This window comes from Panicum hallii, chromosome 8 (assembly GCF_002211085.1).
Source record: "Panicum hallii strain FIL2 chromosome 8, PHallii_v3.1, whole genome shotgun sequence".
Lineage (NCBI taxonomy): Eukaryota > Viridiplantae > Streptophyta > Magnoliopsida > Poales > Poaceae > Panicum > Panicum hallii.
The window spans coordinates 2,902,675-2,915,526 of NC_038049.1; the positions used below are offsets into that span (position 1 = coordinate 2,902,675).

At 52.9% G+C, this 12,852-nt stretch overlaps 3 protein-coding genes across 4 annotated transcripts; all 3 read right to left on the reverse strand.

The window, feature by feature from the left end:
• Window positions 1–3,135: 3,135 nt before the first annotated feature.
• LOC112902705 (sialyltransferase-like protein 2) lies at window positions 3,136–4,853 on the reverse strand. Its single transcript, XM_025971874.1, has one exon. It carries the CDS (start codon window positions 4,714–4,716, stop codon window positions 3,532–3,534), a length of 1,185 nt encoding a protein of 394 aa, XP_025827659.1. The 5' UTR covers window positions 4,717–4,853; the 3' UTR covers window positions 3,136–3,531.
• Window positions 4,854–5,040: 187 nt separating this feature from the next.
• Window positions 5,041–8,631, reverse strand: LOC112902704 (probable purple acid phosphatase 20). The gene is made up of 3 exons (XM_025971873.1): window positions 8,015–8,631; window positions 6,075–6,366; window positions 5,041–5,994 (listed from the first exon to the last, which is right to left on the reverse strand). Exons 1-3 carry the CDS (start codon window positions 8,189–8,191, stop codon window positions 5,132–5,134), a joined length of 1,332 nt encoding a protein of 443 aa, XP_025827658.1. The 5' UTR covers window positions 8,192–8,631; the 3' UTR covers window positions 5,041–5,131.
• Window positions 8,632–8,731: 100 nt separating this feature from the next.
• LOC112902703 (disease resistance protein RPP13-like) lies at window positions 8,732–12,145 on the reverse strand. 2 transcript variants are annotated; one of them, XM_025971871.1, is made up of 3 exons: window positions 11,209–12,145; window positions 9,046–11,077; window positions 8,732–8,945 (listed from the first exon to the last, which is right to left on the reverse strand). In XM_025971871.1, exons 1-2 carry the CDS (start codon window positions 12,141–12,143, stop codon window positions 9,052–9,054), a joined length of 2,961 nt encoding a protein of 986 aa, XP_025827656.1. In that variant the 5' UTR covers window positions 12,144–12,145; the 3' UTR covers window positions 8,732–8,945; window positions 9,046–9,051. The 2 variants fall into 2 exon arrangements, with proteins under 2 accessions (XP_025827656.1, XP_025827657.1); XM_025971872.1 differs by lacking the exon at window positions 8,732–8,945 and having other exon boundaries at window positions 9,157–9,342; window positions 9,386–11,077.
• Between the last annotated feature and the right edge of the window lie 707 nt (window positions 12,146–12,852).

The following is a 12,852-nucleotide window of genomic DNA, read 5'->3' on the forward strand; positions in this document are numbered from 1 at the left end:
AGCGATCCTAACACAAAACACGAGCAGCAAGAGCAACGGAGGAGGAAACTCACACGAACCCATGAAACTAGACCCGACCAAACAATTGAACCTGCTAAAAAGATACACCATCGTCAAGAATGCAAAAGGTCTCCGAGCTCGGAGGTGGCGAAGCATCCACCCAACCGACAAACCAAGACGGCAAAGCATCCGCCCCAAGCGATCAGCTACTAGCGCCACAACGACGGCAAAGTAACTGCCAGGGAAGAGGGCCAGCAAAGCATCCGCCAGAGAAGAGGGGTGGCAAAGCATCCGCCAAACGACGACCTACGCGACCCAGACGAGGTGGACAAAATAAGGCAAAGGCAAGCGCAGAAGCAGGAACTCCCTGAGGAGAGCGACGACTACCACCAGGACCAGGCGCAAGGGGCCGGTGTTCGGCAACGATTCCATCAGCATCCAACAGAGCTTCCAAGACGACACCTTAAAGGAGGGAGCGACGCCACAGAAGCACTGTCGTACTCCGACCAACATGATCAAGGCTTTCACCTGGAAAGCACACCGGACAAGAGGGAAATGGAAAAAAAATGACACCTTCAAAAAGGTAAACGGCGTTCGAGGGCGTCGCCGTCGATGGCCCGCAAGCAGGCCCTGGGCTTTCGCCTTCATCCCACTCCCTACCTAAAGCCAAAGAAACCACCAGCGCGCCTGGGCAGAGCACTCAGACCAAACCCCCCGACAAGGGCAGACCGCCGAGGCACACCCAAACCACGCCACCATCCCACCAAGAGGCGGAAGCGGCGGAAACCGGCCACCAGGGAGGCGGCGGTGCACCACACCCTCAACCCACCAGGCGGCACAGAAGGCATGAGCCGCCGCGGAATGCCCTAGCGCGAGGGCCAGGCCCAACCACTGACGGGCATCGAAGTGAGCCTCCGCGATGCCCTCGCATCGTCCAGCGAGGGAGCGGTGAGGGAAGGCCGGCCACCAGCAGCCGCGCCCGGCGAGGGAGCACCGGTCACCGGTGGCCGCAAGCCCCGGTGAGGAAGGGCTGCGCCCGGCGAGGGAGGGCCGGCCACCAGTGGAGCCCTAGCGAGTGGAGGGCCGACCCCCCGCCAAACCCGCCGAGGGAGCCCAGATTCCAGCGGGGGGAGTCCAGATCCGGCAAAGGGGACGCCGGATCCAGCCCCCGACGACCGGCGGTGGCGCAAGAGGACCAAGGTTGGCAAGGTGGGGGGGAGGGAGGGGGGCCGGCGGTGGCCTAGGGGAGGGGGTGGGTGGGGGCGCAGTGTCGCCCCCGAGTCGCCAGGGAGGACGGGGGGGGGAGGGCTGTGTCTTCGCTATGCATTTCTCATTTCTCTGAAAAGGAAGTGTGCGATGCGAGTGAGGAGTTATGGTTTTGTGGATGCCAAGTTTGGCACTGGAACCAGGGAATGTGAGCTCAGCGCTCACCCCTCACTGACCCGTCAACATCCTGTCATCCTTCGATGGAGTTAAGGGCCCTTTTGGCACGGCTTCGCCGGAACTGGCTTCGGCTTCATGCTACAGTAAAAATAGTACTGTAGTGTGACTATTCTGCACTGTAGCAAGAAGCCAGAACTAAAATCGAGGTTCAAAATGAATTGAGAAAGAGGTGAAGCCTGGAAACATGGCTTCACCAGCTTCAGCTTCGTCTCGCCACATTACTGCTACAGTAGCCGAAGCCGAATCCACCGAAGCTGCGCCAAAAGGGGGCCTTTGCAGGGCTTATGGGGCATGCATCTCTTCTGAAATTTGACTAGAATCGGTGAGGTCCATCCATCACGTGTTTGAGATATGACTTTCATGCTCCATCCATCACGTGTTTGACCTCTGCTTGGTCTGCTTGGTTCCGGGGACTCATTTTTAGCCGGGATCGTATCTAATATTTAGATGTTAATTTGGAGGATTAAATATGAGCTAACTATAAAAATAATTGCATAAATGTAGACTAATTCACGAGACGAATCTATTAAAACTAATCAGTACATGTTTACTGTAGCACAACGTTGCCAAATCATGGACCGTTAGGTTTAATGGATTTGCCTCACGAATTAGTCTTTAATGTGCAATTGGTTTAGCAATCAGCTTATTTAATATTTCTAATTAGTATATAAATATTCGATGGACGAGAAAAGTTATTTCGCGATCCAAATGGCCCCGACTCGTCCAGTCAAAACTCGGAGTGCATCACAGATAGGTCAGCTCACTGCATGCGGCAGCAAGCCAGCAAAGGCTTGTCAAAACAGAACGTTCCAGGCCCCGTTTTGGGAGGGCTTAGTAGGAGTTTGAAGGTAAGATAAAGCGAAAACCGTATTGTTTGATGAAACTCTGACCAAACCTGGGGACTTTGCAAGGACCACAAGCATAATGCAAAGCATGATACAGTGCCAGATAAATTCGGCAGAGATTATGGGGTACAGGCTAGCTGACGGAACAGCACTTCAGTACTGTTATGGTGTCAGTCTTGAGTTATATGTCAGCTGAATCGCTATCAGCTCGCTGTTAGCACCCTGCTTATAGTGACAAGGGACCAGCAGTGGGCAGCCAACTAACACCATTGTAGCATTCGACCATTCGTTGTTCATTCTAGTGAATTTTATTGGTTGGTCATCAGCTGTAACAGATTTAATAGCAGATAGGCTACCAACCTGAATAGATTTACTTATACAGTTAATCCTTTTTCCCTAGCAGGGGTGAAACAAAGATACGTACCTACATGTCAGCTAGCTCGGTAAGTTTTTGTTATAACCAAGAAAATAAACAAATGCAAACAGTCACCATCAACCACATGTTTCTTGTGAGAACTGACAATGTTATTGTCCAGTGCCATTCCCTTCCAGTTGCCCATAATTTCCTTTGTGTGTGCGCCTGTCTAAAATCTCCAGATTTGTCTGAATGTTTTGATCATGTGCAACATGTTACAACAAAAATGTAATGTCAACATTTACAAACAATTTGAATCATCTGGAGTCTGGACAATAGTTGAGTACCATTTCTCCTCCCCTTTCAACTGAAAAACTTGAACTATACTTTCCAATCAGAAACCTCTGTCAGATTCTCATTCCCTTTGAATTGCCCATAGTTTACACTTGTTTCTCAGCTTTAACATCTCTATCAGTCAAGTGTAAGAATTGCACAACAAACACAATAATGCATTAACAGAAACAACCTGTTACAGCTTCACTATCAGCTGACGAATTCTAAATCTGGTACATCAACCAGTCTCATTACATTTTCATTGCCAAAAATGTCGTGTTCTATTTCTGAAGTATTTACTCATGCAGTCATGAATAAATCAAGTGTACAATTGTACAACACGAAATACATGAACAGTTACAACCATTTTGGCCCATCTGATCAACACAAAATTGAGCTGCATTTTCCCTCTACAAGCTCCCCAACCTCTCATTCCCTTTCAAGTTTCAATTGTCATAATGTACACCATTCTCTATGTATAATCACCTGTCAAGTCGTAAAAAAAAATTGTACAACAAGTAGGAATTGCACGTTGCTCTCTTCACCGGTCACCACTCACCAGTACAGCTTCACCGGCGGCACCTTGAAGCCCGGCGCCTCGTCGAGGAACGGCACCGTCTCCGGCCGCGCCTGGAGGTCGCGGTAGAACTGGTACTCGGCCTCGTAGTCGTGCAGGTCGAGCTCCTTCTTCTGGTTGGTGTGGTAATGGTGCTTCGCCCCAGCCGCCTTCCCGAACCCGAACAGGCTCACCTCGTCGCAGACCCCCAACGCCATCACCACCGCCTGCAGCCCCGACGAGTAGTGGAAGAACCTCTCGTCGTGCCTCCGGGCCCAGTTGCTCGCCGGCTCGCCGGTCGTAGCCACGAACCGCCGCAGCGAGTAGTACTTGGCGATGCGCGCGGTGAGAGCGTCGAGGCGCACGTCGGTGACGAGGAGCGGGAACGGGGAGGCCGGCGTGGCGGTGGCGTTGCAGATGAGCGCGTCGAGGAGGTGCGCCGGTTGGCAGACGTACATGGCCATGGGGACCGCGCGGCCGTAGGGGTGGCAGGCGCAGCCGCCGGTGGCGACGGCGGAGCGGACGGCGCAGTAGTGGAGGATGTTGGAGTTGACGAAGGAGAGCGAGGTCTTGGCGCCGACGTCGGCGGCGTACCCCGCGACGCGGGCGTTGTTGAGGCGGACGACGAGGTCGTGCGCGTCGATCTGCGCGCCCCGGCCGGAGCCGAGGAGGATGCCGCTGTTGCCGACGACGGCGCAGGTGGGGAAGTGCTCCCGCCGCGGGCGGCCGAGGAGGCCGGCGAGGTCGCCCATGACGGCGGCGACATTGCTGCCCCGGCGGAGACGGTGCGCGAGGACGAACGAGCGGAGGGAGGCGCGGAAGGCGGCGAGGAAGGGGCCGTCGTCGGGGACCGTCACGAAGGGGACGCGGAGGCGGGAGACGGCCCGCTCCCGCGGGGCCGAGGTGTCGTTGCCGCGGTACGGGAGGCGGAGGTATAGGAGGCGGTAGCGGTTGCCGATGCTGGGGAAGGAGGTCACCGAGGCGTTGGCCAGCAGCGCGGCCGCCTCGGACAGGACCTGTTTCCCGCCGGCGTCGGAGGCGGCGAGCCGGCGGAGGAGCGCGTCATCGCCACTGGCGTAGTACCGGGACGGGCCGCGGGGGAGGAACAGGTGGCGGCGGTAGGGGAGGGCGAGGAGCGAGAGCAGCAGGAGGATGAGGACCGGAGGGAGGTGGCGGCGCTTCATCTCCGGCGGCGCGGTCGCCGCGGGCGGCGAGATCCGGCGGCCATTAGTAGGCGGAGGCTGAGCTGGAGCCGCCGGCGCGGTGAGTGGGATGGGACATTGGGTCGGGTGAGAAATGGTGGGAGCCTGTGAGGCGGGACGCAGCGACTCGGGTTGGCCAGCGAAATACTCACTGACATGTGGCCCTCAGAGCTCTGTGGGTCCAACTTGTCAGTTGCTGGGTGAGTAGTTCGCCGGTAAACTGAGGCTGGTGGTAGCTGTAGCGATGGTTGGTTTGGTTGCGATGCACTCTCGATTAGCGTTAGTAATTTCTTTTTGAGATGCGTAATTTTTCTTTAGTGTTTCATTAAAAAATAATATTTTTTTCTTGGTCCGATCGTTCACTTGCAGCCGAGACTACCGTATCACACAGCTCGAGCTAGTTGTTGTTCCGACGGCAGGCCGGGTTGGCGGCGAGGCTGGTGATCCAGACCTGGTCGGCGAGCACCGGCTCGTCGTCGTCGTTGCGGTGCCAGGCCCACAGCGCGTGCGTCGCGTTCACCACCTCCAGCCGCCCGTGCCCGAAGCTCGCCTCCCGGAACGCCGAGGCCGCCGGCTGCGGGTCCGCGTACCTCCCCGCCAGCCCCTCCCGGTTCCCGCCGTCGCCGACCGTCAAGTACACCGGCGCGCAGGGGTCCTCCTCCCCGCCGTACACGCGCGCGAACCTCTCGTACGCGTGCACGTGCCCCGCGAACACGGCGTCCACGCGCGCGCCGCGCAGCAGCGCCTCCATGGCGCCGCGCATGGCGTCGCCCTCCCCGCGGTGCGCCTCGTTGCTGCTGTACCACGGCGCGTGCACCAGCGCCACCACGAACGCCGTTTCGCCGCGGTCCACCGCCGCCAGGTCGCGCCGGAGCCACTCGTGCTGCGCGCTGCCCGCGGCGTGGTCGGCGTAGGAGCCCAGCATGAGGACGTGCACGGCGCCGCCGGCCGCGTCGAAGGAGTAGTAGAGGTTGTCGCCCGACGGCGTGGCCCCCGCGTCGTGCGGCATGCGCCACCGCGCGTTGTAGGCCTTGAAGGGCGCCGGCTCGACGACGGGGAGCTTCTCCACCTCGTGGTTGCCCTCGGTCACCATCCACGGCCGCGCGCTCGCCAGCGGCTCCACGAGGCGGCCGTACGAGTCCCACCGTGGCTGGACGAGGTCGGCGTACGACAGGTCGCCGGGGAGGAGGAGCACGTCGTAGTCGGCGGCGGCGATGTGCTTCAGCGTGGACTCCGTCCATTCCGTCTGGCCAAGGTCACCTGCACACATCGACGACGATGTCCATCAAAACACGCCATGGGCGCAGCTGGACCCGAACACGAGAATCCATGTAACTTACCGACGATGACGAACTTGAAGGGGAGGGTGGCCGGCGGCGTCCGGAAGGAGAACTCGCGCGACGGGTTGGAGCTGCACCGGTAGTAGTAGGTCGTGCTAGGCTGCAGTGGGCCGATGACGGCGTCGTGGATGTTGCCGGATTTGTAGAGGACGTAGGAGTAGGTCGTCGTGTTCCCGGTTGCCGCCAGCGGGTACTGGCCTGACGTCGTGCCGTACTCGACGATCGCCGGCGCGGCGTCGTCGGTGATCCATGTCACCCTCATCTTGTCAGCTCCTACCATTGATATATGCACCTGAAATTTGCTACAAAAATTTATCAGCAGCGATCATTGCTTGATCAAATTTCTGCTGTACGTGTCTGCTGATGTTTAAGGAGCTGTAGGAAGAGAGACACAAATTTGCTTGAAACTTTTGTAATAACTCAAAACGTGGCAGTGGCAGCACCCTGTCTCCTAACTCTGTTGATGTGCCTTTCCATTTTTTTCTCAAGTACTAGGCAGGTCACAGTGATAATGACGAAACATGGCAAGAATACAACGTCACAGTCATAGTAAGATTGCTTTGCTAGCCATATCTAAAAATTTTTACTGCTGACTCCAAAGTCTGAAACAGATACATATACACCTGCATTTCCCTGCCTTTGCTTTTCAGTTCTTGCAGTGCTGTTTTCTTGTTCTGATAAATACTTATTGTTTACATCCAGAAATCTCATACACTGCGTGGCGTGTCATTGCTCTCTCGATTTGACCAGAAATATTAGTCCATCTACGTTTCTCCTAGTTTAAATTTTTAATCTTTTCGACTAGTGATATCTCAAATTTACATATACATATTTACAACACAAGATTGCTATTTACTAGAATTTTTTGTTGAAAATATTTTTGTAATATGAAACTCTTTCCATAAAAAATATTTATATATATATATATATTGCTAATCAAAGTGTCATAGTGGAGACAGTGTTGATGTTCCATAGATGAAGCAGTAGTCTTCCAGTGCAAGTGTGAACGTCTCAAGCTAGTGCGGCTTTCACACTGTGCCCTGACATGACCACTGTCCAAGAAAATAGTACTGGCTCCTAGGTATACTTGCAATGATGGTATTCACACGCCCTCAAAGAAAAACTGATGGTATTCACACAAGCAATATCGAATTATACCAGGTATATGCAGATAATAATGCATGAAACATTGCTCCATGACGTTGTCTAGCTAGTTACTTGCAATAAAAAAAAGAAAGACAAAAGGAAAAGATGAAGAGCACCGACCCGGATCAATCATGACCGCAGCATTATTAGCTCCGGCTTTCGATTAAGTGCCCCATCAGCAACACTAATAACCTAAAGTCACTTTTTTTTTCCAGGGCCCGTGATTAGAGGAACACCAAGCAGGGAACACGAAAGCACCCACCAAGGTCAGGGCGTGCCGACATCGTCAGAAGCGATAATTAAGCAAAAGGTTGGGACTTGAGGTGAGTAGTGGGAAACCAGGAAACCCCAGATCGTCAGATCGTGATGCTGAACAAATGGAACGCATCGTCAGGTCAAGCACCAAGTGTGAACCCAGACACATGCAATGCAACTCTATATATTCATCCATGTCCTCCTAGGTAATCCAACAAGTACTCTAGTATTTATCCTGAATGGGGCAGAGGATTTCTGGTTGGACTCCTGCACCCGCTTCAGAGTTCAGACAACTTCTCGTGCTAGTTCAAGTTGGGTGGCCAGCAGAACCACCCAACGCATTCACCCCGTGCAGCGTGTAATCGCAAGGAACAAGCGGCGACTACTGATTGACGCAGAATCGCCGTGCGATCGATGCAGATTGCTAGGAACGCAGATCGACGTGGAGACTACTAGGAATTCAGAGCCTGGTCAGGTTTCGCTCGGCGAAATGCAGAGGCCGCCGCCATGACCGAATTGAAGCAGAGGCGCGGGCGTACCTGCTGCGGCGTCTGGCCGTCGGCGTCGTCGTCGGCGCCCTTGTGCAGGGGCAGCGTCGCCCTCGGCGCCGGCCGCACGTACGGCGACGTCACGGCGAGGCACGCCGCCGGGAGCGCGGACAGCGCGGCGAGGAGCGCCAGCGCCGCCGTGCCTCCTCTCCTCCTTCCCGTGGACATCGTCGGTCGCAACTCGCAAGATGCTTCTTGTTGCTTGGCGGGTGCGACCGTGCGAGGCTGGAATGGAAAGTGGAGTCGAGTGGATCGATTGGCCGGCCGGGGTCACGGGTGTATATAAAGCACTCGAGCTAGGCTGTGCTGAGGGAGGCGGCCAGGCCAGCTCGACGGCGCGTGCCACAAGTATACTGAGCTCAGCTGCGCCTGCGATGGATGAGTGGACGGATCCGCTCTGGATTATCCCGAGTAGGAATCTGACTTTTCGATACTAATGCGGCTTTAATTTGGTCAAGTCTGGGTGACCTGTTTGTTTCACTAACGTTTGGGGCATGTGAACAAGCGAGAGCGAGAGGCCGAGAAGCTTTGTCGACTGTTGTTGAGTGCAGGCACGACCGATGGAGGGTTGTGGTGGTCTGTGCGCGGTCAATCTTTTTCTTGTTTAAAAAAATGCCGGTCGGTTTTTAAATTTAACTCAGATGTCATTTAGATCCTTAAACTTTTAAAATGCACAATCATATCTTTAAGCTTGCGAATCATATCACATGAGGTTCAAATTATAGGTGCTTAAACTAAATCGAAAGTTATACAATATGTTCAAATAAGAAATTATATATAAAATGTATACGCATACAAAATTTCATAAGACATTTACTTAGGAGACTAATAGCTGAAATTCAACATGGATGCAAGCTACTCACATGCCTCCCATAGTCGTGAATTCCTACCTCAAACAGCACCCATGATCAGCGGAACGTGCCTGGCAACACCAAACAGACCAATCAAAACGAAGCGATCTGAAGAAACCGAGTGGACAAAAAGCAAAAGAATTGGTTGTGTATGCAGGTACAGTACAGTACCCTCGGTTACTGGCCGTCGTCAGAATCGTAGAGGAAAGCAGGGGGCGTCAACACTAGACAGAAAAGGGTAACATTGATCTCGATGCTCTGATGCCCTGGGTGCGTGCTGAGGGCCTTCCTGTACGCAGCCTCAGCATCGGCAGCCGTAACACCTGGCCTCGCGGTGCCGTTGCTGAATCCATTGGCGATCACAACATGGACCTGCTTGAGCCTCAGCAGGTGCGCCATGCCTTCGAGCATGGAGGGGCCGTAGCGCTCTAGCCCGCGCCCATGCTGGTTGAGCCCGAGCGCCCGGAGGTTGGGCATCGACCCTGCCTCGAAGCGGAGCCACGGCCCGAAGCAAGAGAGCTGCAGGTACCTGAGAACTGGGAATGCCGTAGAGCCGCCGCGGACCAGGATTCTCTCTTTCAGGGGTTTCCGGATGTTCATCTCCAGGTGGTAGAGGTTAGGCAGCTGAGCGAGCAAATCGACGCCATCCTGCTTCAGCATGTCAGCTGAAAGTGCCAGCTTGGAGAGCTTATGGTGCTGGCCAATCCAGCTTGGAACCTGGGGAAACATGGTCGAGGAAAGCTCGAGTATCTCAAGATGGCCCTCAGCTTGAGAAATGGTCGAACCATCTGATTCAGTGGCCGGAGGAGGCAGGTCGACAGGACCATAGGGAGGAAAAGTTAGAGCCCTCAGTTTGCAGTTGATAAGCTTGCCTATAGAAGACCACAAGGTGTCCCTGATTCCCTGCTGAGGGACTCTGCCAGTGCATGTGATCCTGAGATCCCTAAGGTTGGTAAGCTCGCCAAGGCCCTTAAAATTATCCACCGAGTTCATGGCCAAATCAAAGTGCCGTAGAGTATGCATGGACTTCATTGCGCAGATTCCATCAGGCAGGCTTTTACCGTAAGGAACAAGCAGATGCAACAAGCAACGCAAATGAACGATATCTGACGGCACATCACCGTCAAGCTTATCCATGTCCAGCGTCTCCAAACGTTCCAGGGTCCTAATTTGGGCTGGCAGCCGTGCTTCCCTTCTAACATTCAGATACCTTAGCTGATACAGTTTGGCGATTGGCGTCAGATCAATGGTATCCTCCCCATCACTGCTCCAGTCTTTCAGATTCAGGACCCTGATGAACTTGAATTCAGAGAGAGGAGGCATGAAGTAGGTGTTGCCAAACAGAGTAAATGATCGTATATGTGACACACTTAAGCTTGCTGCAGCTTTTGTCTCTTGATCTGCTCTAAAATCCAAGTGAAGGGAAAGCCGACGAGCCCTGGCCTGCAGTGATGTGCTTATGTCATGTACATTGTCTACCACCCTCAAGAAGCTCTCTTCCTCTGACTTCATTCTGATCAGATCAAGCATCATGTCATGCACTTTGCATCTCCACACCTCACCGTTGTAATCGATGTATGTAGGTTCAATCATGCTCCTGTTGACGAGTTCGTTGAAATAACTTCCAGCGACTTCCTCTGCACCTTGATCATGCAATTTTCTGACAAAACCTTCAGCAACCCATAGCCTCACCAGATCTTCCTTTTCAATGGAGTGATCCTCTGGGTACACACCAATATATAATAAGCATGTCTTAAGATGGGGAGGAAGATTGTCGTAGCTGAGTTTCAGTACCTGTCTCATCCCCTCTAAAGTTGGATTTGTCCTCAAATTTGAGCTCAGGGAACTGCACACAAACTTCCATTGCTCCCTTGACCTGGCTGGCTGGCTAGCCAATAGGCTGGCAATGCTTATAATGGCGAGTGGGAGACCACCGCATTTCTGTAAAGTTTCATTTGCAATCTCTGTAAGCGGCTGGGCACAAACATATCCGACTCTACTATAGAATAATTTTGCTGAGTTCTGATCATCAAGAGGTTTCATCCGGTAAATGAACTCACGTCGATAGGTGCAACATGCCTTGGCCACTGTCTCAATTCGTGTAGTTGCGATTACTTTGCTCCCTTTTTCATTATCTGGAAATGCACAGCGAAGAATTTCCCATACCGATGCATCCCATATGTCATCAATCACGAAAAGGTATCTGCAATATTTTCGTAAATTTAAAAGAAGTGAAAAAAAATGCAACTGAAAGAATAACTTAGCCGTCGGCCACTAGCGCATCTGATGTATCAGCAAAAGAAACGGTTTGGTACAGAGGAAAAAGCACACCACCTTTTGTCTTTTAGAAACTCCCTGACGTTCTCAATGAGATCTTCCACTTCGTTGGTATGATTCAGCTGTGGCATCCCAACCTTATAGACGATCCTACTAAGAAGCTTCATCAGATCGGGCCTTTGGGACACTGACACGAAAGCCTTGAAGTTGTACTGCCCACCAAGCTTACGGTACACCTCATTGGCAACTGTTGTTTTGCCAAGGCCTCCGAACCCAACAATGGCCACCACTCTCAGACACCGTCGTCCTGGTTCATCGCCACCATTGTTCAGCAACCTGATGATTTCACCCATCGGACCATCGATGCCCACAAGGTTGGCTGCCTCCGCATACAGCGCGGTCATCCGGGGGTCAATCGCTACGCAGCTGGAGGTAGAGGAGCCTCCATCGTCAACCCTGTACCTTTTCCGGCGCTCGCTCACCTCGATCACCCGGCTCTTGAGCTCCTGGATTTGCTTGGTGAAACGGTGGCGCACCCTGAGCTCGTTGACGTACTGGCGGATCTTAGCAACGAAGCCAGCATCGCCGGCGCTGACACTGCCACCGACCTGGTGCGTGAAGTCGTCGATGGAGTCCTCGATGTCGAACGCCGTACCCATCACTTGGTTCCTCCACTCCATCGTCTGCGGGTCGAGCTCCTCCATGTCGGCGAGCTTCTTGAGGACGGCGTTCATGCTGCCGAGCTCGTCCCTGAGGAACGCCACGTCCCTCCGGACGGCCTTGTGCTGCTCGTACTGCTCCCCCATTAGAGCAGCCAGCTTCTCCATCACCGAGTTTATCACACCGGTTGACGCGCTCTCCAGCAGCACCGCAGCCATGGATCTGGCTTCCCCTCTTCTCCTTCTTTGGCTCTTGGAGATGTGTTTCTGGTTGTGGCTGTGGATCACTTCTGTGATGTAGGGATTAGGGAAGTCATCGGAGGTAGGTAGCATCTTCCATTTACTTTCGAGTACGTCGTTTGGTGGATGACCATGATTGCGATGTCACTGGTATCGATTTGGGGACAGATAATTAAGTAAAAAACACTGAGGCTATATCAGTGATAGAACAAACATGTGCTTGCAGACTGCGTCCAAGAAAATATCAGAGCATCACACGCGGACACGCCTGCGCCCCCACGTGACCTATGCCTACTGTCGTCCTACGTGACCAACCGCTGACTTTTGATCCTGTGCCCATCTATATATAGTATTAACTAAAATAGGCAACTTTAGTGTATACTTGTGCATTTAAAATTGTCTGTGTGATAGACACACTCTGTAGTAAATATATTTACGGTGTGTTTGGTTGGGTTGTGATTTTTGAAAAAGCTGCTGCACGCTATGGTCTGTAGAAAAGCTGCTGTGAAAAAACTGTTGTGGGAAAATCAGAAGACCTTTTGGTCAGAGCAGCTGTGTGCTGTGGGTGAAATACCTGTAATACCTCTGAAGATTTGTGGGACTGTCTACATACAAAATACTCGTACAAATCTAATATGTTCACTGTGTGATAGACACACATTCTGTAGTAAATATATTTACGGTGTGTTTGGTTGGGTTGTGATTTTTGAAAAAACTGCTGCACGCTATGGTCTGTAGAAAAGCTGCTGTGAAAAAACTGTAAATATAAATCTAATATGTTCACTATTTCGCATGTAAATAT

Bases quoted from the DNA above. Each gene is read 5' to 3' on its own strand.
- LOC112902703 (XM_025971871.1), bottom strand. From the start codon at position 12,143: ATGCTACCTACCTCCGATGACTTCCCTAATCCCTACATCACAGAAGTG. The intron at 11,078-11,208 runs GTGGTGTGCTTT...AAAATATTGCAG, and splicing joins GAGTTTCTAAAAGACAAAAG to ATACCTTTTCGTGATTGATG.
- LOC112902704 (XM_025971873.1), bottom strand. From the start codon at position 8,191: ATGTCCACGGGAAGGAGGAGAGGAGGCACGGCGGCGCTGGCGCTCCTC. The intron at 6,367-8,014 runs GTACGCCCGCGC...AGCAAATTTCAG, and splicing joins ACGGCCAGACGCCGCAGCAG to GTGCATATATCAATGGTAGG. The intron at 5,995-6,074 runs GTAAGTTACATG...CGATGTGTGCAG, and splicing joins CTTCAAGTTCGTCATCGTCG to GTGACCTTGGCCAGACGGAA.
- LOC112902705 (XM_025971874.1), bottom strand. From the start codon at position 4,716: ATGAAGCGCCGCCACCTCCCTCCGGTCCTCATCCTCCTGCTGCTCTCG.